The sequence below is a fragment of the Acanthisitta chloris genome, unplaced genomic scaffold (assembly GCF_000695815.1).
Source record: "Acanthisitta chloris isolate BGI_N310 unplaced genomic scaffold, ASM69581v1 scaffold25078, whole genome shotgun sequence".
NCBI classification, from domain to species: domain Eukaryota; kingdom Metazoa; phylum Chordata; class Aves; order Passeriformes; family Acanthisittidae; genus Acanthisitta; species Acanthisitta chloris.
Window position 1 is genome coordinate 53,330 of NW_008685868.1, and position 27,795 is coordinate 81,124.

General features: G+C 38.9%; 1 protein-coding gene across 1 annotated transcript in view; it reads right to left on the minus strand.

Annotated features, from left to right (window-relative positions):
- The window catches only part of LPGAT1 (lysophosphatidylglycerol acyltransferase 1), a 63,580-nt gene that overhangs the window by 21,994 nt on the left and 13,791 nt on the right, over positions 1–27,795 (minus strand). Inside the window, 3 exon segments of the mRNA XM_009079927.1 lie at positions 2,489–2,762; positions 6,002–6,097; positions 13,273–13,391. Of these exon segments, the coding sequence (XP_009078175.1) occupies positions 2,489–2,762; positions 6,002–6,097; positions 13,273–13,391 (489 nt within the window).

A 27,795-nucleotide genomic window follows, 5' to 3' on the forward strand; every position in this document is an offset into this window, starting at 1 on the left:
GTGGGGGATAGGAAGGTGAACTCCCACCAGTATCAATAAACCTTGGTGGCAATGAAAAGATTGAGAACAAAATAAATGGAAAAGAAAGCTAATTATAGTAAGCTGAATAATTTGGTAACCTAGGACACCAGGAACATTAAGACAGTATAGAGCACAGGAAGCAGTGGTGCAGAGCAAAAGCGTTATCAGTGAACCATGAAGTTCAAGTGTGACACTGCTGACAAAGAAGCCATTTCCCAAAGGAGTACAGTAATAATGTGCAGAAAGTTTATATGCAGTCTCTATACAAGACACTAGCAAAACCTTTAGAGTACACCCAGCTGTAACACCCACAATTCAACAATGACAACCCAAAGAGGACAAGCTTGATTTCACTGAGCTGGGCTGGGGCTTTTTTTTAAACAAAAAAGGGAAAAATAAAAGAGATTAAAAGTAAAGATGATCACCAACTTGTTAGGCTTCTGACTTTATATTATAACCATATCAATTTATATATTTCATTCAACTGAACAAATATTTTCTGATATGGCAAGAGTACAGTAAAAGCATTTGGAAGGCAGATGGTCAGAGAAAGAATCTTTTTATACAAGAAACAGACCAAGAATCAAGATTTCATACATCTCTGAAAGAGAAGTTTTACACTAGAAACATTTTTGTGAGCTTAAGAGAAGACATAAAATACCTCAGTGTCATTATGTGCTAAATATTACTTTTTCCTAGCAAAAGGGAATTTACTTTCACTTTTCTTTCTCATCCTTTTTATTATGCTTTCAAGTCCATTAGTATGAAAAATGACAGCTAAACTTACACATTTTATTCCTATCTTTCCTCACTTATCATTCCTTTTGTCTTTTGAGTAGGATTGGCAGACATGATTCCATTTTATTTTTCAGACAATTCCTTTGTTTTAGTACCCACTTAGGTCAACTGCTATCAAATGCTCATTTCTCTGGAGTCTGAATCATGCCACTCAAAAAAAAAAAGGGGAGGAAGGTTTGATAGTCAGCTAAATCGATAACAATACAAGAGCAGGAAAATATAAAATTGGTAGTTCACAAGTGCTTTTGGTCTCCTTCCAGAACCGAAAGACTTGTAATTCATTTCGGAAGCTTCTTACTTTTCATACCTTTTTACCTTTGAGACAGGAAGAAATAGAACAGGATCAGGCCAAACTTTCCTCCTTAAAGAAAAAACTTTTAACAAGGACTGGGATATTCAGTTTCTCTCTTTTAAACCTAAAATGTTTTATGCCAATAAAGGTTTCTTCGGCCTTTCTTTTCTGAATGTAGCCTGACAGGAAATAGTCTGATGTATTCCACAGCTTGATTTTTCAGTTAATTTAAAATCCTACTTCCACTCCTGCAAGAACATCATCTCAATTTATTTCCTATGTTGACAAGAATGACTTTAAACCTGAAAGTCTGGAAGCAATTTCTTCTGTATGAGGATTCTTGATAACCCTGAAATTTGAACTTCTGGCAGAAAAAAAACCCAAAGTCCTCTGCATGTGTGACTTCATTACTATGGATATTTGTTTCAAATTGCTGAACAATTATCAAATCTGGCAATGGAAATACCAGCAACACCCATCAATAAGAAACCACCAGAACCCCACAAATTCATTGTTTCTATAATAAGTAACAGAAATCCACAACTAAGTTAAGTAAGATCTAACCGTGCTGTTGAACATTCCAAGAAATTAATTTTAAAAATTGAGAGACTAAAAGCACCAAGTCCCATAACTACAGGCATTATTTACACCCCAAATATACCCTTCCCTGCAGCCCAGATGGCCCAGAACAATAATGCTGCAGGAATATTCTTAGTCTCTCATGACTCTTCTGACATAAGACAACCAAAGCAATCCTTCAAACCTAGTAATCAGTGACAGTTAACTTCAGCAACAGCAACTTCAGTCAACATGAAGATCTGTAGAGAACAGAGCAACTCAACAGAAAATAATTCAAGGAGGAGGAATAAGCATGCAGCACTGGATGCAAAGAAGCTTTTAAAGCCAGGAATAAAAATATGAACATAGTTTGCATATTCCAGAGATACTTTTACTATCATTCCATACTATCATAAACCAGTGCAAACCATCAATCTTGCTGAAAGGAACGGCCCACCTTATTGCTCACTCTGGGTACCCATCCCAGTCTCTGCTTTACTCATCATGCGAGCCAAGCCAAGCAATGCACACAGCCACACCACAGAATAAATCAAATTAAGACTACGGTTTTCTCCTTTTTTTTGTTGGGGCTTTTTTTTGGGCGTGTTTTTTCTTTTCTTTTTTTTTTTTTTTCAGTCTCAAGGTCAAAAACAAAGTCAGCAGAACTAAAAGTAAATATGAAAACATTTATATAAAATATGATGGCCTGTTATGAATGTATTTGGCATTTAAAGGGACCAATTCAACACAAGGTTTTTCTTAACTCAAATCTTTGACATTCAATTTGCTTTTTATCCACAAGAGTGAAAAGGTCTTTACCTTTTATCACAGCGTCTCCACCTGCTGGAGTTCCATTTTCTTGTGGCGCTACAAGTGTTTTCAGAATTACTTGCGTTGCCCCAAGTCTTGGCAGGGTGACATGTTTAAGAAATGGCAAATTGTTTTTCTTGGCAAATGCCTGGCTTGTTTCTCTCCTTTTCCTAAGAAAGCCACCCTCTGGAAATAAAACAATCCATTTCCGATTGCGGCTCCTGTAATATTTTTCTAGATGATCCTTGAGTAACACAAGCTGCTGGTCACGGTGTGCTCTTCCCTGTAAGGATAAAACATTGTCTAAATAAAATGAATCCTTAAAAGAGCTAACATCAGACAGATAATTATTACATTCCTAGGATTTCTCTCTTTTCAGAGATACAAATAAGCTCTTAAGACAACAGAAAACAATATTCTCCTCAGAGTACCTACTGGTGGCCAAACTAAGGCCACTTTCCAGAAAGGCTAACAAAAAGGCCCTGAAATTGAGGATGAAGCTCCTCTTTGGATGACATTTCTGCAAGAGTGATGCCCAGAACGTATGTAGGACCTTCACATTATAGGAAGAGGTATTTACAGAATTCCCTAGTTGTTACTGGGTCTAAAGCCAAATTTTCTAAACTGAATTCTGCTAGCAGTCTAAGGGTAGAACTATGATTTTGAGGTCTGTGTACTATCAGTTATTTCTGCAAGCCACACAGTGTCTTTGCTTATATTGTCTTACATGCACCTCTCCCCCCACCCCCATCTGTTATCAGAATTGCAGAGGTACTACAGACAGCCCAGGCCTGAGGTGGGTTACCACAGCAGAACCAGATTTCACTCATATCTGCACTGCTCCCATGACTCATTTCTTCTCTTTGATGTATTAGCGCAACTTCTTAAGACAGAATCCTCTCATTGCTGCAGAAATCTCTTAGGTATCTTCAGTAATAATCTCTTCTCTTCCTGTCTCTGCATACATCAAGAACAAGCTATCCAAATTTTCAGAGGAATTTATTTACATCAATTAGCATTTCTGAGTGCTCCAAAGTGACTTTTTCAAATCACTGAAAAGACACAGGAGGCCAAAATTAAAGCTCTTCTCAGCAGAGGTGATTTTAATTCTCTGAAACGTCAACAAAAGATTGCAACGCCACAACCACTGCACTATTTGCTGGTTGGTTGGGGTTTTTCTTTGGCAGAGGAAGGACAAGGGAAAGATTGGGGTTGAGTGAAAGACAACAAGAAACTATTTACTGAAGATCAGATTTGTCAAAATGTTTCTCCTAGATTTAAGGCTCACCACTGCAACTACTTCCAACTTACCTCATGAGAGGAAAGCAAAATCTCTGCCTGCTCATATTAATGCAACTAAAGAGCAATATAAAAGTTCCTCAGTTAAACCAGTCCTTTCACACTAGACCACAGGACCGCCAGGATAGCATAGTAGTTAAGAAAAGAGCAGTGAAAAATAAACTTTTCACATGTTAGACATTAGAACTCTCAAAAGCAAAACAAGCCTAGTGAATATGACTAGTGTATAAACTGCAGTTTAGCAAATACCATGAGGTTTAAGATGCTGTTACAATACAGAATAATCTACTGGACTAATGTGAAAGACAGGACTATTTAAAAGCAACTCTGACTAGGAGAACACTGAAGAGTCGCGGAAGATGAAACAGTTAACACATTCTCCAGAAAGAAGAGAAAGTAATTCATACAGAAGTAGAAGCAGCTCCTTAAGGCAACCAATTCTTGAAGACCATGGCTAATTGATCACCATTGCAGAGAACAAGCTCAGCTGTCTTTCCTTCATAGGAAAGAAAACAGGCAGTAGCAGACTAGTGCCAAATTCTTTAGGACGCCACATGTTTCATACCACAGATATGGCAAGTTACTGACAGTCTCTGTTTCCAGTAAACTTTTCAACAGGAGAAAACACTAGCCAAATTCTAGTAGACCTCAGAAAGATTCCTAAAACTACCACTGGTACTGGTCATGAAAATGAGGCTACTATACTTTTTAACAAACAGGATGCAGTGTACCATGACCAAATTACAGCATTTTACAGGGGAAAAAAAATAAGCAGTATTAGCTCATCCAAATATTACTAGGGCCTTTCTACAGTCAGGCAAAGGACCATTACTCACTTGCATAGAGCATTTTTTCTATACCCAAAGGTCAACTAATAGCCAAGAAACATTTTATTTTCAATTGGCTTATGTTTAGAGTCACGATGGCATAACTTTATTTGTGATGTTGTGTAAGTCAGACACCTTGCAAAAATGAGGAAAAGCCTTAGTTTTTGCAGCTCAGTAATGGTTTGGGTTTGTAACTGAAATTGCAACACCTCATTCAGAAATTACAATTTACAAGCTGACAGCCATGTGTACCTCTAAATGTGCATCTGGTAACTTTTAACTACTGAAACAGATTTATCTTTTATGAAGTATCAAACCTTGCTCCTTTCCATACTCACACAGTACACAGCTGTATACCTCTAGAGACCTTTGTTTTATTATATTGCCTGAGGTTTTCTAACCATGTCTTTGTGAGAAATGTCACTTTAACTACATATAGTTGTGATTCAGTATTTCTTCACTTCATTCTGAGTAAATTAGCTTCATCTCTGTAAAGTGAAAATTCATACATTTTAAGGCCAGACAAATAAAAATAAGGAGAGCAAAGAAATGGTTATGCTGGATGTTGCAATTCACATAACTGCAGCAAGTTCATGCTTATTATCCATCTAAGTTTCTACTCTTAGCACAAAACTCACTATCCAAATTGTAAGAAATAATCTGAGGCTTTCACTCATTAACACTTGAGATGCTGAGCTCAGCACACTCATCTTTCCCGACAATAATAATTAACCTTCAAGAATCAATTAATTACTATTTACACAGGTCCATTACCAGCTTAAACTGGCACACTACCATGTCACCACCAACAGGGAATGTCCTGCCTTTCCTTTTCTGAAACTTTGACCTAACCAGACTCATTGCATGGCTTTAAGGTCACTAAGGAAAGATGAGAAGTGCCAACAACGGGTGCTCAGCAACGTAGAGACAAACCTTCAAGAATCAATTAATTACTATTTACACAGGTCCATTACCAGCTTAAACTGGCACACTACCATGTCACCACCAACAGGGAATGTCCTGCCTTTCCTTTTCTGAAACTTTGACCTAACCAGACTCATTGCATGGCTTTAAGGTCACTAAGGAAAGATGAGAAGTGCCAACAACGGGTGCTCAGCAACGTAGAGACAAAAAGGACTGCCCATTCATTTTGTTTGTACACCTTTCTCATAACAGACTCTCATCACATTTGGATTCCATAATAAAATAAAATAAAATAGTAAAACCAGTTTGGAAAATAAAAGCAGTTTCAGAACAAAGATCTCCCCAAATATACACACGACAGCAGAGTTATTTCATCCTGCAAACCATCCAGGAGGTAATGACTAAGTCTCATGACACCACAATGTTCCAAGTATAAGGATAAATCAAAGCACTATTATGTGTTTCCATTTACCTGTCTTATAAAGAAGTCTCCGTGGATTAGAGACACAATGCCAAAGTTTGTGTACTTTACTTAAAAATCCATCAGCCACATCATCTGACGGACAACCTGAAAAGGAAAAAAAAAAGTTAGTAAATATCAAGTCCAGAAAATTATATATATACTGGTCACATTCCTGTCACCTTCTCAACAGCAATAAAACTAGCAAATATACAGAATAAAGTCCTTTATTCTTCAAACTATAAAGCAGGACCGGTGCTACATTCCTCCCACAAGGGCAGGATTAAATAGTTGCCATTTTGGACAACCTGAAAAGGAAAAAAAAAAGTTAGTAAATATCAAGTCCAGAAAATTATATATATACTGGTCACATTCCTGTCACCTTCTCAACAGCAATAAAACTAGCAAATATACAGAATAAAGTCCTTTATTCTTCAAACTATAAAGCAGGACCGGTGCTACATTCCTCCCACAAGGGCAGGATTAAATAGTTGCCATTTTGTAATATAATACACAGTTCTACAATATTAGCCATGTGCTAAAATTATTTCTGTCTTTTCACACAAGTAATTGCTTCTTACTGACATATCACCAGAATTTTAAGCCAGTTGCAACCTAAAACCATTTTCAGTGTTTGTTTAAGTACACAAAACAATACAGATAGTATTTGAAACCTCCAACAGCTTTATGCCTACCTCACAGGCAAGTTTCTTAATACCGTTTTGTACTTGGCAATTTTGGGGATAGGATCATGTTGCTCTCATCCTTCTGATGTGCACGTGCACCATACATGCTCACTAAGACATGTACAGCCCACATGCTACATGTAGAAACTGATGCACAGAAGTTCTACCTGAACAGGAGGAAGAACTTCTTTACTGTGCAGGTGACTGCACACTGGAATGGATTTGCCCAGAGAGGTTCTGGGTTCTCCTTCGCTGGAGTTATTCAAGAACTGTCTGGATGCAATCGTGTGCCATGTGCTGTAGGATGACTCTGCTTGAGCAGGGAGGTTGGACCAGATTGACCCACTGTGTTTCCTTCCAACCTGACCCATTCTGTGAATCACTGCCCATGTCTCTCACATTGCACATGCATCCCTGAGAATCTAATCCTGCTCTTGTTCCAACCAAGCAGCAGAGGCTGAGCCACTAGATTCACTTTGACCACCACTTCTTACAGGACAGTGAAGGCAGATACTTAACCTGTTCAGTCCTTTCAGATTCAAAACAGCAGGACTACTCTGAAGCAAGTAAAGTACAGAAGGGAAAATCTTCATTCACAAGGTCTTTCCCCTCTATAGCTCCTACATGCAGATTTTGAGGAGTAAAAATTGGGTCTCAAAAACTGGAAAATCCAGTGTCTCTTACATGCTCCAAATCATACACTAGGCTAGCTGCCTTTACTCTTCCTTATGAGACAACATCAAAACTGATTCAAGTTCAGTGAAATTTAAGTCATGTTACACAGTACTCTTCTATTTATCACTATCAATAAAGAATATTAACAACCATGACATTTCTCTGATCATTCAAAAGCACCTTCTGCTTTGCATCTTTCAGTTGCCTACGATACATAATTTGAAGCAAAGACAGAAAGCAGTTTAAGAAATAAAGATTTCCTCTGGAAATACCAATGTATTATTCATGTATTAGTTGATTACATCTACTATTAGAATGTACTCCACAAACACCAGAGGCTTGCACAATAACTGAAGTACTCAGACTCCACACCCAAGTCTTCAACAGTATTTCTAACAAAATAGTTTGATACCATGAAAGGCGGTGGCTTTTACCTGTTTCCACATCTTCACATGCCTACATGGAATTTGTAGAAAGAAGCAGATAATATTTTATGGAGGATTCTGTTCTGACCTTCTGTCTTATAAAAGCAGCTCGATAATTGGCAATGTGTATCTAGAATTGCATGTATCAGTAAGTCTTCCTTCCAGAGAAATCTAATTATCTCTTTGAATGCCTATTCTCCCTTTTGACCATGGAAGCTATAAATTAATCCTGGGTTTATATATTTGGAGAAAGGTAACTGTCACATACTGTTTCTTTTACTTATCCTTAAACATCTGCAGCCAGATGCTCAGACAAGTGAAGTTTTTACACACTTGCAAGAACACATCTGCCATAAAATGTTTAAGATACTTTATTGCCTTAGACATGTAGCTGATCTCCCTACAAAATGTGAAACATCACATTTAGAAGCTAGCCAGCCTTGTCTAAGAGCACATTAAGAACACCTCAACTCTTGTGGAGCTTTAAAGCTAGCAAGGACTTGGATAATGCAAGTGCACCCATTTCTGGACCCTCTAGCATCACTGGAAATCACGTCTGAGAGAAAAGGAGAGCTCTCAAAGGTATGAAAAGCTCTGCTTTGGAAAGAAGCATCCATCTCTTCTCTGTGACCAGCATCTTGTCCTGTCTGCCTGTGGTATTCCTTACTAGATGCTACACATCCAAGAGAATAAAGACATTATGTATTTGTGAGTGTCAGAAGAAAAATTAGTTCCTAGCTATAACTCCCCACTTGAGACTAATATTGGTGAAATGGTTTCTCCTACAGCTATCCCCAGGCCTGTGCTAAATAAAAGAGAGGGTCTTAAAGCACAAATTCTTCTCTGCAGAGATTCACACTTTTACCATTTCAGTAAATTAAAAAGCCTTAGGGAGAGGGGAAAGAGAAAGAAAAGGTGTGCCCTAAGGACAAGAGTTTAAAAAGGCATCACTGAGAGGTGTTATTGCTCTTCAAGGCACTATAATATCATGAGTTCATGCTCACACATCAGCTCAAAGGTGACAGGCTAGTGTAGGGGAAAAAAAAAACCACCAAAATTCCACTGATGATGATTTAGCCTGTAGCAGTACCCATATGACTGTCACTGTTCATTTACTACTCTGACATTTTGACAATTATTGTTCTATTATATCAAACAGCAGTTAAAGCAACATAATATATTTTATTGGAGGAGATAAGCAAGCTTAATAATCCGCTTCCCCGAAGAGAAAATGTGTCTTTTGAGAGGTCAACACTGGTCCCTAGATGCTCTACAGCAATCCTGGAGGAGGAACTCTCGCCCAGCAATGCTAGTGTTTCTCTCCTACCATATCACTATTTATTGTCTTTTTCTTTAGATGAGAGTAGGTGTATCCTGAGAGTTGATCATTGCTCTTCAGAGCCTGGAGTCCACCTCACTATGTTTTACGTGACACAGAACTTCTAACTAGCATGCCTGGACTTTCTCAGTAGTTCTGAGAAGGAGTGATGCAATTGTGTCAAAGTTCAGTCTGACGTGGACATACAGACAGTTTGTTGTGTGTAGGCTACAAAGAAACAAACTCCAAAGCCCAGTGATCATAAATCTGCCTATAAGCCTAGACAGTGGCAAAAAGTACAAAGAGGAAACATTTTTATGTGTGAATTGAGGAATATATAGACATACTCTATCTAACACATCAAATCAAAACGGAGTTCAAAGAATAGGATACAAGTATCTTGTCTGCAATCAAAAGACAAACTAGATTAATGGATATTCACTCTGTTTGGCTACCAAGGGCAGAATAGAGGACACTGCAAGATATTGGTAGTGACTCTTCTATTTGGTGTCCTCAGGAATGAAACAACAGTAAGGACACTGAGGTGCTGGAGCAAGTACAGTGAAGGGCAGCGAGGCTCATAAAAGTCTGGAAAACATGTCATATGAGGAATGGCTGAGGGAAGTGGATTTATTTAACCTTGAGAAGAGGCTCAGGGGTGACCTCATGGCTCTCTATAACTACCTGAACATGGGTTGTACAGAGGTGGGGGATGGTCTATGAAACAACAGTAAGGACACTGAGGTGCTGGAGCAAGTACAGTGAAGGGCAGCGAGGCTCATAAAAGTCTGGAAAACATGTCATATGAGGAATGGCTGAGGGAAGTGGATTTATTTAACCTTGAGAAGAGGCTCAGGGGTGACCTCATGGCTCTCTATAACTACCTGAACATGGGTTGTACAGAGGTGGGGGATGGTCTCTCCTGCCATGCCTTGCCTGGCTAATTTTTGGACTCGATCTTATGGGTCTTCTCCAACTTGATGATTCTATGAACACTTATCAGATGAGTCTCTTGTCATTTGATTTTAAGGAGGTTTAATCAAATACATTCAGAAATGTTTTGAACACATTTATAGTTGTTTATGGATTCAAAGAATTTTTGGATGCCATTTCATGTCCTTTTCCCTCCATCCTTCCTGCCTAAATAAATTCAGAAAGTAGAAAAAGCTTTTACCAATTATATAAAAACCCTATTCACAGGCTCACTTTCATTTCACTGTACATAGATTCTGTAACAAAGCAACCTGGATAGACTGATTTTCATCTTTCAAGCACTTCCAACTTAACAATGAAACCTGGAAATATGTCTTGAAATCTGCACTCAAACAACTGCAAGCTCTACCTTTTTGTCTCCACTGCACCCTTCTTGGCACTGCTTTCTGTTCCAAATCAGAAATGAAGCCACATTAGTCCGTCCTAATCCAGTCAGAAAGCAGTAATAGCAGCATTTTACCCTACTTCTTTTTCTTAAACACATAACCTTCAATGCTTATGAGACCACAACTAACGTACTACATTTCTTTAACACTTGCTTTCACAAGGAAATTGGAATTTCTTGAACTACATAAATGGTTTAATTAGGTCACTTCTGATTTACCTGCAACCTTGCTCTGTGTGGTATGTAATAATCAAACAATACTAGTCCAACCCTTCCATTAGAATTTTAACTTTTAGCTAAAGTTTCACTTCTCAAAACTTTTAAATAAGAGACCATGGGTTCTTTTATTCACGTAAGTGAATCTGAAGGGCAATAAACATCTTAGCACATGTAAGTTTACAGCTTAGAGCAAGATTAAAGTTGTTTAAAGCAGATAAGGTATGCTATCATTTGTATGTAAGAACTTATAAAACACTAGAAAAAAAAAATACTACCATGGTTCCTGACATGACCCTTGGAAACACTGTCAAGCTGCAAGAGGGTTTCAGGAGTCTACCTCACTACACAGAAAAACACAGAACTTTAAATCAAACACTTCCCATGTCTTAAATTAACATTTTTTTAAAAGCAGCTTTAAATGTAATGCAATTGCAGATTAGATCTGGTTTTGGTCTGTATTAGTTTGCAAAAGCAAGCAAAAGACATTTTGGACTGCCACAGGAGGAAAGTCTTCCCTGGGTTTGCCACTGCACCATCACTGCCCCTAAATGCTTTGAGACCTAAAAAGTGTTGTCTGGCTGGTAAAGTATTTAGGAAGGAGCGCAGCTTAACCCTGCTAAAAAACTAAAGTAAATCCTTGAAAATGCCTACCTTGCTACTGACAGATGAGTATCAAGTTTGTGAAGGACTCAATGTGAATTTTAAACTGAATTTAAAGGAAAGTAATTTAAACAGTTGCTTCCTGCATAATGATTGCTTTTGGACAGGTAGGTTTTGGGGGTTTTTTACCTCCAGTACTTTTACAGTAAGTCTTAATTAAAGACAAATCTCTCCTGTTTAGAAATATTAAGCTATTTAAAAACACCTAATTCAGCAAGTTCTAGCAAGGATGAACTATCCTGATCTTCCTCATTATTCTTAGCCACTTGTACTACTCATGCTATATTTTAAGCATGTATCGAAGCTTATGCTGTTTTATTTCTTTGTTAGCTGAAAACATTGAAGTCATACTAGGCTCTAGATATGTACATTACAAGAGCAATGACTGCAACTATTTAATGGAAAAAATAGTCATTTTTAAGGACGTTTTGCTTTTCTGAAAACATGCAAACCTAATAGTTTCCATGATGAAGACTATTTGTGATCTCAATGCCTTCCTCTATTTTTAACATTTACTAAATTCACTGAAACATCCTCTGTCTTGACTGAAACCTTTAAGCTACGGAGTCAAACGGGATAAATATGACTTAGACTTATATAACCTAGTGTAGATACATGAGTTAATGAAGCTTTATGATACTGGAAATACCCTGGACATTAATAGTCAAGATCATAGGCAATACATATCCACAGGACTACACCCTTGCAGTCGTATCTTTTATCACAAGATTGTCCTATGCACAATTTTAATGAAGAGAATTGAAGAGTTTATTCTGTCATTCTACTCATTTGGGTACAGTACAGAATACTGCATGTACCCAACTTCCTCAATTCTAGAAGAAATGAAAGCAATTAAAAGTCCTTGTAAAACAGTCTACTCTAGGCAATAGTAGAAAGAAAGAAAGGCGTCTCTGCTCCATCTTGAGTGGCATTTTCATACTTCCTTTTTTGAGTTTGGTTTGTTTGAGGGTGTTTTATTATTATTTTTAAAATCAGCTCTGCTGTCATGAAAGAGATCTGGAAAACTTTCTAAAAAAGGAAAAGCACTGATAATGATACAGTGTACACAATCTATATTAATACACACTACAAGATGTGCAGATGCAACAAAAACCAGTCGTTTTTGCTGTTTCTCCACTGCATGGTTGCCAGAAAGACAACACTAAGGTAGATACAGCTGATGCATTTTTTCTTTTTGCCAGTTTTATCTCCCATCCTTTACAGCCTAATCATACACACCCTCTTCTTACTGATTTGCATATAAATTTAACCTCCTGTTTAGATCTAATACTCTGGTTGGCAGAACTACATTCCCTACATGTGAATTTTCTGAACAGCAACGCATGAAACAGTCGACATTAGATGTTAGACTACTTGCCAAGAAATGCTGAGTTTGTGAGATAAGAGCTTGAGCAATTCTGACCTTAGCTAGCTTAGCTTTGACATGTACTCATAGAGAAATCATTTTCAGTTTCAGAACTCCTACCAAAATCCCAGACACAGCTTGCTTCTAACTTTCAGAAAAATTCCATGCTGGAATTAAGTCATAACCAACATTTGTGCTGGTCTGAGCAACACTGACATGAGTCACACAAGGGCATGAGGTGAGAGGAAACAGTCAAGTACACAGTTACCTGCAAGGAGATCTGCTTCCCTCCATATTAACCTAGACTGGATGCACAGTAACTCAGCTCCTATTTGACCTTCTCCAAATACAACGTTTATGGTCTAAAACCTGGTCCAAGCTACTGGCTGTCACATTAGACCAAATCTAATCAAAAAGGTACCCATTCAAGGCCTTCAGATTGTTTGGTGGACTACCACCCCAAAGTCAGCCATCAGGTACCACACACAGATGTAAGCACACCCAAGGGAAAAGACCATAGACACAGAAGCTATCCCATGCCCCAGTTGTAGCCTACCGTGCCTTTATCCTGAAGGCACATCATCAGAGTGCAGACGTCACCCGTTGCTTGATGGTTCACCAGCACCATGGCTTCATCTTCTGATACTGCTTTAACATCATCACCCCATTCCACTACTATTAAGAAAAAAAAAATAAATAAAAAGGTAAATTTTACAATGAGCACATGGAAATTTTACTGTCACCAAAACAAAACAAAACAAAAAAAACCCCAACAAACTCAAAGACCCCACACCCAAGACAATTATAATAGAGAAACCTACATGGCTACATGTCAATTTAAACTGGCACACAGCATAAGGTAGGAATATTAGCAAGACCATTTTTCCAAGCAGAGGGTATCCAGCTTAGTTTTAAACTGCATGCGCAGAATAAGAACAAAACAAAAATACTCGACCAGAACATATGCACAGAGATTGATCTTTTTGTGTCCTTACACCATTCTATATTTAGGGTCTCAAAATTACATAAGCTTATGACCCAGCTTTCACATTCATCTATCTCACCTTATTAGACTAAAAATGAAAAATTTTGTTGTCAAAAGTGGGTTTTGTTGGCTGGATTTGGTTTTTTTCTTTAACTTAGTGAGTTTGTTTCATTTCTACACTTACTATTAGTATTTTATTCCAGTAAAAGCAAAACAAAAAATCCGTACTTGGATCATTAGGTTTAAAATGATACATTAAAAAAACTCAGTCATTCAAATCTAAACAAGTTAGCTATAGGCAAGGAAGTGGGTTCAGCAAATGCTGCTCAGATGACAGAAATTATTAGTCTCTATTTTGTAGACCAGATGCTCCAGTGGCAAGAATGACATCAGAAAGATGATACCTACATCTACATTGACTAGCATAACTATGCTGAGGTAAGGAAAAGGGGTTGAAATTACTAGTTCCATTATCACAAAGTAGCTAAAAAAAGAGAACACTGCCTTCCAAAGAAGAACACAGGATGAAAAAATAGAAAACATATGTTGTAAATTAAAGACCAGAATATGTCTACTGCTGTTACTGGGGCAAAGAGACAAGCGAGTAGAGCCTGGCTCTCCTCAATAAAAGGGATGGTTACTGCAATGCAGGGTAAAGGGAAAGGATGGGCAGGTAGAGGAGCCCTATGAAGTTGAAAAGGAAAAGTAAGATGCATTGCCCATGCATGCAGGATATTATTATTTTTCTGTGTTTGTTTGGTATCTTAAGTGGTTCTTACTGGTGCTTATTTTCAGTTCTGACAACAAGGGAAACATTTCACCTGCACTACTGAATCTTTCTCACTGTTATTGACAGATCTCTGGGCAGTGAACAACTCTCAGCACAGGACAATTACTTCATTACTATCTGTCTTCTAAGATGTTGTTTAACTGATGCAAAAGCAATAGACTACACACTGAAGATAAGAAATAATAATCCATGCATAGCTTCCACGTCCTTGCAGAAATCAACTGGCATCACAATTCTGAAAATTGCCACTTCTATTACTTTCTAATGGCTCCTAAATTAGTACTGAATTGAGACTTGAACACAAAATAAAAGGCTGTATTTGGTCACGAGTAGATAGAATCAGACTACAGATATGAAGGTGAGGAGGATTTTTCATTCCGTAATGTTCAACTTCCTTTCCTTTCCCTGGGCAAGCCAAGCACAGATCCTTTCTTATTTTTCTCAACATGAACTTGGAACATTCCATTTATCCTTTCTCCTCACTACGTGCAAATACCCTGATGTCCTCTCTAACTCCATGGAAGTTGGAAAATGCTTGGACATAGCAGTCATAGTTGACCACACACCTTCCTTATCAAGTATTTCACCTGTCTGGCTATGGCAGTATCCAACAGGGCAAGAAGCTAAGATGAAATGAAAATTGTTTTGAAGAGAAATGAATCAACCACATACTGATTTTGAAATTGTTACTTCACTGTTATATTAAGCAGTCAATATACAACAGCCTTACTGAACGGTGGCATTCTAAAAGTAATAAAAAACCTAAGTACTAAATACATCAAGCATCTGCAAAATAAGTTCTCACAAGCAGCTAGTTATTTCCAAATAAAACTATTTTATTTCTAGCTCACTCAAGGAAAAAAATGCTACTTTACCGTAGATACTTCCCCAGAACATATTAAATTATACTACTAATCATTTCAACTGTAGAGCAGCTTAAAAAGAAACTATTTTTAATATTTTAAATGTTTCACAGATCTAACTTTTTGAAGTATTAGAATAAAGTTCATGACTGACGAACATAAGACATGAGAAGCAGCATGCAATTGAAAACAACTAAAGAGGAGAACTTACAAAGCTTAATTTGCTAGAAAATAGTACACTTTTAACATATTAGATGAACACTAATGTCTGACTGAAACTTTCAGTTAGGCCACAGTCAAAGAAAAACAATTTACAAGGCACTAACAAGTTTCAGCTGAGAAGAAAGACAAAGCTGGGCTGTTATCCCACTCCAAATGCAAGGTTAAAAAAACCAGTTTGATTTAACTGACTTAATTCATTTTATCTATCAACTGGCCAGACTAATAGCTCAACTTCTGCGACTCAGCTGACAGGTAGTAGGTTATCAAATCCCAGAGAATCAGCTGGCCACCCTCTAGCTTCTTTTCCCTCTGTCATTTCTACTCAGGCAATCAGGCTGTCTCTTGTGCTTAATAACACTTTATGGTCAATTGATTGACCTGATTATCAAGGAGAAAAGACTCACTTTGTGCAAGTCCTTCACAGAGCATTTCTGGATCAGAAACAGAACGGCAAACCACGAAAATGTGCAGAAAAACCACTGCCATTACTACAATTTTTTAAAGAAGAAAAAACCCCAAACCCTCAAGTATCTAGAACTTTTAAGATCACGAGTGTCCCTTTAAATTCACTCGAGGGATTAAATGCTTGTCTTTGGTTTTCTCACCACAGTGAAATTTTCCAAAGGAGAAACTTTTGCTTTAAGAAATACTTGTGCTATTACATTGCTCCACTGCAGTTGGAAACATTCAAATCAAAACCTCAGCTGCATGGCAGCAGAACCAGGAAAACTGCTTTGCTCCACTGTAACAAAACAAAAAAGCGGTTCAAAAACAATTATTTGTCACTCAGGGGCCTGAAATCAAGCAAACATTCCTACACAGCTTCCTTCTATTGCCAGGGCACATTTTATATGGATACCAGTCTGCAGCTTGACAATAGTTCTGCAGTTTAACGTAGTGAAATAACATAAAAGGAGAAAAGAGCAGGAAATCAGTCTAACATGGTAAGACAGAAGTAACTTAAGCTCCAAGAGATACTCCATTTGTGACTTGTGAGTTGTAAGCAAAAGCCTTATCTGGAAAAGGATAAAGAGAAGTTTACTTGCAATTTCATGAGCCCTAAGATGGAAATACTTATCCTTCTCTCATAACTAGAAGTCCAAGATCTAAAAGATCAAGACAATATTTCATACAATGAGCTGCAGGCTAAGCTTTTTATGAGCTAATCCTTGCAGAGCTTAAAAAACAAAAGCAATTAAAGGTTTTTTCACTGATTTTACTGAACGATTAGACATCTAAATGTGACTACTGAGAGTTCACTACTTCATAATCATGTCTTTAATGTAACTGTGTGCATATAAGCAATAAATATTCAAGCACTTCAATAGCAGTATGTCATTAGGCTGGGCATATGACTACTCAGTTAACTAACAATTCAGTAGATTTATTTTATATTTTTTAATATACCTCTCGAAAAAGGCAGTCCAGTGTTCTGCACAATGGCCTAGCCATTAATATGAACTACTTGATTTTACATAAACAAGTTGAGTTTTAACCTACCAAATGTGATTTTAATACTAGCTTCATCCAAGCCTAAAAGCTACTATATAAATCCCACAACTAAAACCCATGAAAAGACTAATGCTTTATAGCATCACACAACTCTGAGTGTTCTAATTAGAGCTACTAAAAACCCAAACCCATAAAACAGGTAGCTAAATCACCTGAAAGTTATTATATATGTAAATGTATCACTGATTTGGATATCCGCTTTATTTGCCATTTAGATTTGAGTCCATACAATATCCACAACTTTCTCTAGAAACTGGAGAATTTAAGTACTCTCACTCCAGAAATGCCCACCCTTAGCTTATTTTAGTTCTGATCACTTGTAATCATTAGCATCCATGAGGCAAGACTTCATGAAAACTTGTTCCAAGAAGTTGCAGATTGGCAACATTACAACTGAACTGTACAACCTTTAGTCAATCGCTTGGAAACCTTTAGTAACAAATAAAGGGCATTGGTCAGTAAGAGCCTCCTCTGCTTCCTCAAAAGTCACTCTGCTTTCTAACAGAAACAATGTTATTATTAGGTATTCAATAGTGACTGTAACTCATGGCAACCAGGTTTCTATGTCTGAAACATTCCTCCTCTTACTTTAGCATCTGTGCCTGGCAAGTTGCAATCCTGCTTTACTGCTATACACCAATGACTCGTCAAAGCATGTTTCAGCTGGAGCAGCCATGCACAGTTGCTAAACTCATTTGTCTGTCATTTAGAGATGGGACTCTTTGATAGCTGGCATTAAGAAATCCCAGAAGTGGTGCCAGAGGTTAAATACTACTTAGCATGATGACTAGACCGCGTCAAAAAAAAAAAAAAAAAAAAGGATAAAGACATGCTAAAGGTGTTTTTCCCCTTAACAAAAAGGTTAAAGGTATTTATCTCTGGGAATTGGCTGCCTACAGCAGGGAAAAAAAAAGGAAAACAAACAATGGATTAAACAAATCAGCATACAGTTAGTTTTTTACATTTGCTATGCATGTATTTTAGGGTTAGAAGGTATTTAAAAACATCTATATAAAATACAACACAATAGTGGAAGAGAAAAACAGGTCTTTCTATCCCACTCAATCCTTCCAAAATTCCTATCGCTAAGGAAAGCTTCACATTGTGTCTCTGAGTACACACAAGATGTACAGTTGATCAATATAAGTACAGCTCAGAAATGGAGGGAAAGAACATACATACAACATCATATCTTGTTAAACACAGCTTCATTTAACATGCTATTCTTTCAGTAAAGAATGTAAACCCTTCATAGCAGAAGTAGTGTTGACTTCAATGCTATTACAATATACCTATCTTTAGGCTGTAAACATGTAGCTTCAAACAAGATTTTGATACCAAGAAAAGCAACTTCTACAGATAACTTAATCCAGACTTTTATGATTATAATTATAGAATCATAGAATCAACCAGGTTGGAAAAGACCTCAAAGATAATAGAGTCCAACCCTACCGTGGTTACTACACTATGGTGCTAACTGCCACATCCAGTCTCATCTTGAAAACCTCCAGGGATGGTGAATCCACCACCTCCCTGGGCAGCACATTCCAATGCCTGAGCACTCTCTCTGTAAAAAATCTCTTCCTAATATCCAACCTAAACCTCCCCTGGCAGAGCTTGAGTCTGTGCCCTCTTGTCCTGCTGCTGGTTGCCTGGGAGAAGAGACCAACCCCCACCTGACTCCAACCTCCTGTCAGGGAGTTGTAGAGGGTGATAAGGTCCTAACCCAGCAGAGAGTGCCCCTGTCCAAGCCATGGGCTGCCAGCTTTTTCAGGAGTATGCTATGGGAAAGGCTTTGCCGAAGTCCAGGTAGACTACATCCACAGCCTTCCCCTCATCCACCAGGTGGGTCACCTGATCATAAAAGGAGATCAGGTTGGTCAGACAGGACCTGCCCTTCCTAAACCCATGCTGGCTGGGTCTGATGTCTTGCCCATCCTGTAGGTGCTGTGTGATCGCACTCAGGATGATCTGCTCCATGACTTTGCCAGACACTGAGGTCAGGCTGACAGGGCTGTAGCGTCCTGGGTCCTCCTTGCAACCCTTTTTGTGGATTGGTGTGACATTCACCAACTTCCAATCATCTGGGACCTCCCCAGTGAGCCAGGACTGTCAGTAAATGATGGAGAATGGCTTGGCAAATTCTTCTGCCAGCTCTCTCATCACTCTGGGATGAATCCCATCCAGTCCCATAGCCACTTGGATCCTCCCAAATCTAAGTAGATCTCTAACCATTTCCTCTAGGATTTCAGGGGGGCTATTTGGCTTCCTGTCTCTGTCTATCAGCTCTAGAGTCCAGTTGTCCTGAGGACAACCTGTCCTACCATTAAAAACTGATGCAAAGAAGGTGTTAAGTACCTCAGCCTTTTCCTCATCTTGGGTCACTCTGTTCTCTCCCATGTCCAACAAGGAATGAAGGTTTTCCTTGCCCTTCCTTTTGCTATTGATGTATTTATAGAAACACTTTTTGTTATCCCTGACAGAAGTGGCCAGATTTGACTCAAATTGTGCCTTTGTCTCTCTCATTTTCTTCTCACATGACCTGACTATATTCCTGAACTCTTCTTGAGTAGCCTGGCCTTTTTTCCAGAGTTGGTAAACTCTTTACTTTTTTTGTTCGTAATTTCCTGCAAAGTCTCCCTGTTCAGCCAGGCCAGTTGTCTTCCCCGCCAATAAAGGGTGATTACTCCTACAGTACACGTTAATGAATCAAGACTGAGCTAATATGTGCCAGTCACCATCTTAATTTTTCTGCAACAAACCACTTTGCACACTTGCACACTGCATTGCAGGAAGCAACACACAATTACTTTGGCTTTCAGTTCCATTGTTCTTAGTTTCCACTCTCTCCTTTTGCAGTTTACAGTCAGATCTGCTTTGTGGAAGACTTTAGAAGCCACAATGTTTATTCCTTAAATGAACCCACACTCTCACCTCAGCTGACTGACAGAGGCATTAAAAACAAGGCAATTACAACAGAAATGCTCTGGCTCTTTCACCTTTCTAACTAACCTAAGAACCACGTTTTTCCTAATGCATAGCAGTCCCTTTTGGAAAGAGGCTTTAGCTAGTCTACTTTTGAAGACTGACTTAATTTTCCTGGAGTGCACATTCAAGACCTCGAGCATACAAGTTTACTTGAGTTCCATAATGCTCTGGCACAAGAGATGATACTTGTGGCTGAAAAGAGAGCTCTTTTCACCCATATGTGAATGAGAATCAATAATCCGCAAAACCTTAGCTCACTTTCAGGGAAGCAGACTTCTTCCACAGACATAAGCACTGGCAATATCATTTCAGGAGCTTCAGCTCTTAGCAATTACGTGAGGCAAGCAGTTTATACGGTAAGAAAATTTTTAAAGTCAACAAATTCTGTCAGAATACACAAGCTATGCTCACAGCAGATATTTAACAAATAGTTTAAATAAATCTTCAGCCTTACAAGAACACTTCCCTGGAATCTTTCCCTGGATACACCCTGCACATTTTGCTGGAGGGACTGAAGTCCCACAGCTCATAGTTTTGATCATCCAAACTGGAACCCCAGTTGTATATGGTGGTACTGCTTCTGAGGACTAGTACAAGACAGGCAGTGTTTGTAGCCAATGCAGGTAAATGGGAAGTGTGAAACACGAAGGTTGTGATTGATGTCAGCTTTCATGACTATACTGGTAATAAACTGTAGCAGCCAAGAAGGAACTCCACTGTCTGTCTCACTGCTTCTATTCTTAGAGAAGCAACTGCAAGACTGAAGAAGGGGATGGAGTGCTGAAATCCTTCTGAAGTACCTCACGCTCATGAGTCAGACCACTCACAGAAGGAGCAAGCTGTACAGCACATTCCTCCCTGGTGACAGATAAAATACATTAAGTATTAACTACCCAGAGAAACATCGATGCATTCATGAACTAATATTCTCATGCTCTAATACTGTACATACTGCAGATGTTATAATGGCCAGAAACAATCAGTTTGTTTTAAGCCTAGAAGGAGAAGCAAACAGTGGGGCAGTCTTGCAATTTTTTCTCACATGAAAGAATACTTCAACATAAAACATCAGAACAACAAGCAAAGGCTACTAAGGGATACTGAAAATTAAATAGTCAGGCTTGAATGTCAAAAACTATCCTGACAAGTTTTAAAGTATGCACACAAAAAATTACCTAATTAGAAGCACACTGTCACCAAGGTCCTACAAAAACAGAAGAATCTGAACCAACAGTAAATATACTTCAGATTAACTGCTAACACTTCAGTTTACATTTGAAGCTGAAACCAAATACCATTTTGGTCATTCCTAGTTACATTGTGGAAAGAAACAATGTCAACCTATGTTCCAAAATGTGTATTTCCAACATCACATAAAGACAAAGTTTACAGGACTGCCCTTAAGATGACCATAAACCAAAAAAGATTTGCAGCTAAAGATGAAAATTGCCTTTTCCTGGTGAAAAGCTTCTAACAGTGGGGATGACCAAAAAGCTCTAATATTGTAAGCGACATAAGCAAAGAAACATATTTTTGTAAAACAAACATCAAAGAGACTCTGAATGGAAGGATCTTAGCTAAGCTGTTATGCAGAGCAAAGAGAAGATTTGCAGCTTACTAAGACTGCACAATTTTAGATGGCAAGAAACCTCTTTTGACAATCACAGGGCAACAAGCTCACTTGTATGGAAAGAAAAGGTTCCGTGGAATTTTGGTCCATTGGTGTTTTACTGCTCTTTAAACAGTATGGCTTTGAAAATTTTAAGGAGAACCACCAAGACATATGATTTTTTTACCAGTTTGCACTTTGTGATTTCAAGCCCAAGGTCAGTGACAATGATGGAAACACCACAGTCAATCCCTCAACACAAAGAGATCAGCACTTGCCTAAGCAGACCCTTTCTGTCAGACCAGGGTGTGGGTTCTACATTTCATTCTCCCTGTCTACAAGAATGATTTTTACAAGTGAGAAACAATTCTCATCACTCAAGCACTTGACTTTATATACTAAATCCACATAAGACTTTTCCATTGTTTTAAAATGCAACAGTTAAACTCTCAGGGTTTCACCCATAATACTGATGTTTAACAAGAGGGTGGTCCAACATGAGATTTATATAAATTGATATCTTAGAAGTCCTTTTCAGTGTACTGTACACTGAAACTACAGTAATGTAAGTATGGTTACAATGCAAAACATATCCTAAGCTCAAAGAAAATTTTAAGACTGCAACAGACTGGCTTTGCTAGAATTCATAAGTTACTTTGAAAACAGGAATTTCAGAATATAACACCATTACAATGTTTCAAGAACATTTATTCGTAACAGGAGCTACAGTGGAACAGTGAGAGAAGGAAAGAGATTCCTTTTTTTAAAACCAAAATATACCAGTGCAGTCAGGTAAGGAAAAAATGCTACAAATACAGAGCTTGCTATTACTGTTACCCTTACCACCCTTTCAAGCAAGTTTTTATTTTCCCTTTAAAAACTACAAGTATCTTAGAAAAAATTCCCATCTGCTGCATCAACTGGAGAACTTCCTCCTGGATTCAAGTCAAAGTCAGAGACGTACGCTTTCCAAAATATACCAGTGCAGTCAGGTAAGGAAAAAATGCTACAAATACAGAGCTTGCTATTACTGTTACCCTTACCACCCTTTCAAGCAAGTTTTTATTTTCCCTTTAAAAACTACAAGTATCTTAGAAAAAATTCCCATCTGCTGCATCAACTGGAGAACTTCCTCCTGGATTCAAGTCAAAGTCAGAGACGTACGCTTTCCCTCCACACATACACATATATATCTGAAAAGAATGAGAAATAAAACTGGAGGAAAGGGCAAAATTCATTTAGAACAAATAAAAAAGAAAGGGTAAGCTAGTCTGAAATTCAATATGTCCACACTGAGACGTGAGCTTTAAGGAGGAAAGCTGTAGGGCAAAAATCATCACCTCCAGCAGCACACATCCCAGCTGAAGATCAGTCACTAAGGTTGTGCCCTAGGGTCAATACAGGGGCCAGCACTGTTTAACATCCTCATTAGCAGCCTGAACAACAGGATGGAGTGTACTTACACAAGTTTGTAGTAAGCCTGCAGAAAACACAACCAGGAGGAGTGGTTGCTATGCTGATGGTTGTGCTGGCATTCAGAGGGATGTGGACAGGCTGGAGAAATGAGCCAACAGGAAACAGGGTATTTCAACATGGGTAAGTGCTGAGTACCACACCTGGGGAGAAGCTTTGCAGAAAAGGCCCTAAGGTCCTAGGGGACAAGCTGACCACAAGCCAGAAATGTATCCCTGTGGCAGGGCAAACAGCATCCTGGGCTGCATTAGGAAAAGCACTGCCAGAAGGTGGAGAGAGGTGGTCTGTCCCTTCTGCTCAGTACTGGGAAAGCCACATCTGGAGCACTGGGTACAGCTCTGGGCTCCCCAGTACAATTTAAGATCAGACTTACTGGAGTGAGTCCATGTGCTGGTTTTGGCTGAGGTAGAGTTATTATTCTTCACAGTGGCTAGTACAGGGCTATGTTTTGGATTTGTGCAGAACACAGGGTTGATAATACAGAGATGTTTTTGTTATGGCTGAGCAGTGCTTACACAGAGCCAAGGCCTTTGCTGCTTCTTGTACTGCCACACTGGCAAGGAGCTGGGGGTGCATGGAATTTGAGAGAGGACACAGTCAGGACAGCTAACCCATACTGATCAAAGGGATATTTCATACCCTGTGACATCATATTTAGCATATAAAGTGGGAAGTGAAAAAGGAGGAAGGGGGGCAACATGTTTGGAGTGATGGCATTTGTCTTCCCAAGTAATCACTTGGGATGGGGCCCTGCTCTCCTGGACATGGCTGAACACCTGCCTGCCCGTGCCAAGTGGTGAAAGATTTCTTGTTTTGCTTGGTTTGTGTGCATGGCTTTTGCTTTCCCTATTAAACTATCCTTATCTCAACACATGAGTTTTCTAGCTTTCACCCTTCCAATTCTCTACTCAATCCCACTGGTGGGGGTGTGAGCAAGCAGCTGCACAGGACTTGGCTGCTGGCTGGGGTTAAACCATGACAATCCAACAAAGGGCCACTGAGATGATTGAGGGACCAGAGCATCTTTCATATGAGGAGATGCTGACAGCTTGACACCAGGAGATAAAATGCAGTGTTAACAGAATTCATTCTTAGTGGATATGTTCAACTGCAACAAAACCTACAATTTCATCCTGCAGCATGAAATGGAACAGCCTTTACAGTCACAAAGCTGAAGTTGCAAATACAAACTGGCAAGGTTTTTCTGCCTTGCTGCTGCAGAACCGCAGCAAAGACATAAATCTGAAGGATCGTTCAAACCTTAATATGGAAGCAGAATATGATTCACCAGGGACCATGAAACTCAGGCACAAAAGTAGGACCAGTAATCAACACCACAATACATTTTAGCCAGAATTAGTTAATATTCTCTCCTATAAAATCTTGATATCTCCCTCTGATGATCCAATTATCTTAATTAATATCATTATCTGTATCTTCAGCTATATTATAAAACACTATGGCAGACTAAACTTCTCTACTGGGACTATTGTCTGCATGACAAACACGATGTGTGTAAGCAGCTACATTGAAACTGAGCTACTTTTAGTTAAACACCAAGACATTCAAATCGCTACTTAACACTCAGATATAGCTACGGACACCTAATTAAACATAAAACTTAAGAGTAATAACAAGTAAACAAAAAACCACGACGTGCAAAATTAGAAGGCTTCAATTATTTCCTCTATTATCTTTATCTAAGATACTTATCTAAAATATTTACCTATGTAGCTCTTACACCCGAGAAGCAGAAGAGAATCACTGCAACATCGTGTTGCATCATCTGTGCTGGTAAAAAAAACCAAGAAGGGGCAATCCAGCATCATCAGAGCTATCAGAAGGTGGCATGATGGGGAGCAAACACCAGTTGGACCAGGATGAATCCTTATAGAACTATGGTTTGCTACACTGGAAGACCTGCTGGGCAAGTCTGGTTGGCCCAAGAAGCAGAGTGTAACTAGTACGAGTAACCCAGATTACCTTCAAAATTGCGATGAATTTCTTTCTGAAACAAACTTGTTGGGCACGTTGTGGTCTTCAGAGCGTAGCAACTGTAGAGTTTTGTTCTTTTAAAGAACATGTTTAGAACATGCTAAAAATGTGCAACGATCCCCCCCTTCTCCTTTATTTTGTAAGCTTAAGTACAAAAGGAAAAGATAAACATCCTTGCTATAAAGATAAACATCCTTGCTATGAAAGTTTTGTAGCCATGTGTCTCAGAGTCTACAGAACCACTATTTAGGCAGAGACAGGGTGACAGCTGTTTGATTTTTAGTGGGCTTTGGATTTGTTTGGGGAAAGCAAATTAAAGAACTACTTTTCTCCCCCAGAGAACATTCTGAAAGCACACCCTCTGTCACACCTGAAGTACTGCATCGTGACAATAACCTGAGCTGCTGGTTAGGCAGCAGAAACTACCCACAAGCAGTGTCAAAAACTACAATACTATTACTACAGTTTCCTTTTGAGTCACTGGCAATGGTATGCATTACTAACTCGATTGTATTGCTTGTCTTTCCAGATGTGAAATTCCCTGGGATGCCAAAAAGTCCTTCATAAGGTACTTCACTTCCCTCAGCTGTTAAGGTGGCTCAAGAAGTACAGCTACCACATCACACAGCCTTAGAAAGCTAATAGATACAGGACAAAAGCAGATCTTCGAAGTCAGGTTCCAGGGGAGACAATGCCCAGAGAACACACCCAGGTTTGCAGTCCCAGTCATGGGATACTTTTCAGATTGTGTAATCAACACCAACAAACAGTATATCCAAACCAACTGTGTGAAAAGTCCCATTAGGGTAATGGTCTGTGCAGAGCAAATGACTTGAGAAATCGCAGGCCTGTTTTCTCCAGATAGAGAGCCACCCCTTTCAAAGCAGGGAAAAGGCTGAAACCTGCTTTGCAGTCTCAGCTGTGTACTCTGACAATCCTGATGTAAACTAGTTGGCCTATTGCAAGCTGGCCAAAACTAATAACAAGCCACCATACAGGAACACAGCACTCCCACAGTTTCCATTCAACTACTAGCTGCCTATGCAGAGGTGCACACTGCAGTGCCACAGGTCTGTTAGGAGTCAAATTTGCTTCTATATAAGACAGAAATAGAGTCTGCACTGTGTAGTCCAGAATGGTATGAACAATGGGGAAACTGGACAAAGACTCACTGAAAAAAAAAAAACCAAAAAAACAACTACAAGGCAGAAGCAAGCCTTCAAGGAAGTATTTGGGCAAAATCTGCAATTCTGTTTGAAAAAGAAAATAAGATATGAGCAGATTCTGATGGCTATAAAGAAATACCAATTAGAATAATCTATTATCATAAATAGGTGGATGTAATCCACACTAGATGTTTTGACTTTGCTTTTGAAGTGGACAGATCTCAATCCTTGCTGCTTCTGGGCAGCAAGAGATAAGACCTGAAGGAATTTATTACAAAAAATTTTAAGTATATTCACTGAAAACTGCTGAGCTGCCCAAAATGAACTCCTGACAAACACTGCACAAAATTTTCACTGTTATTTAAGAGGGAGCAAGCTCTATCCCAGTGAAGTTCTGCAAAAATTGCTGCTAAACTATTTAAGGGGAAAAAAATAAATAGTGGGGTATTTGGCAAACCACAGTTCCAGCCATACAGAAAACTCTACTCTCATTTAATCTAGATTCCCAAATCAGCCCAGTTGAAAGTAGGGCTTTAAAGAGCAAGTAATTGCTGGCATATAGCAATGAATATGCCCAGGAAGAGATGAATGTTTCCTCTCCTTTTAAGACCTGCAGATTGCAAGCTTCCTATATAATTTCAAGGAAACCAGACCATCTTGAAGCTTCTTCAGATGTTTTTCCCAAAAAACACAGTTTCAGAAATAGCATGACCTGCAGCTATCTTCCATCAAATATCCCAAGGCCATGCAATACTTTCTGGGGATAGCAGAACAACTCAACCAAATGTAGTTTTACTTACAGCACAAGGGACTGGAGAGGCTGACCAACAATGAAAAGACACTAGTCGGAAGTCTCTTGTACATTTTTAACTGCAAGTTTCAAGCTACCGTGTAATTTGGGACCACAAACTTTTCAGAGCACTACGCAAGAGGCTCTTACAGGTAAGAGACATGCAAGATGCAGAAAATCATAGAATAGAATCATAGAATCGACCAGGTTGGAAGAGACCTCAAAGATCGAGTCCAACCCTACCATCGTTACTAGACCATGGCACTAAGTGCCACATCCAGTCTCGTCTTGAAAACCGCCAGGATTCCACCACCTCCCTGGGCAGCCCATTCCAATGTCTGATTACTCGCTCTGTAAAAAATCTCTTCCTAACATCCAACCTAAACCTCCCCTGGCAGACCTTGAGTCTATGCCCTCTTGTCCTACTGCTGGTTGCCTGGGAGAAGAGACCAACCCACTAGACTGCAAAAAGGGAGAGCAATTTCTCAAAGGAAACTGATAAAAGATATTTCTAGCACACATATATTTTATTTCTGATACCCATGATGTTCTCTGAAGTGCCTTGAGGTTTGACAAATACAGGAACCAGAAAACTGTACTAGGACTGGAAGTGAGCAAACATTACTTTTTCTTTAAACAAGACATGGAACTTGCGTAAAATTCCAGGTGAGAGTTTGCATTCATCT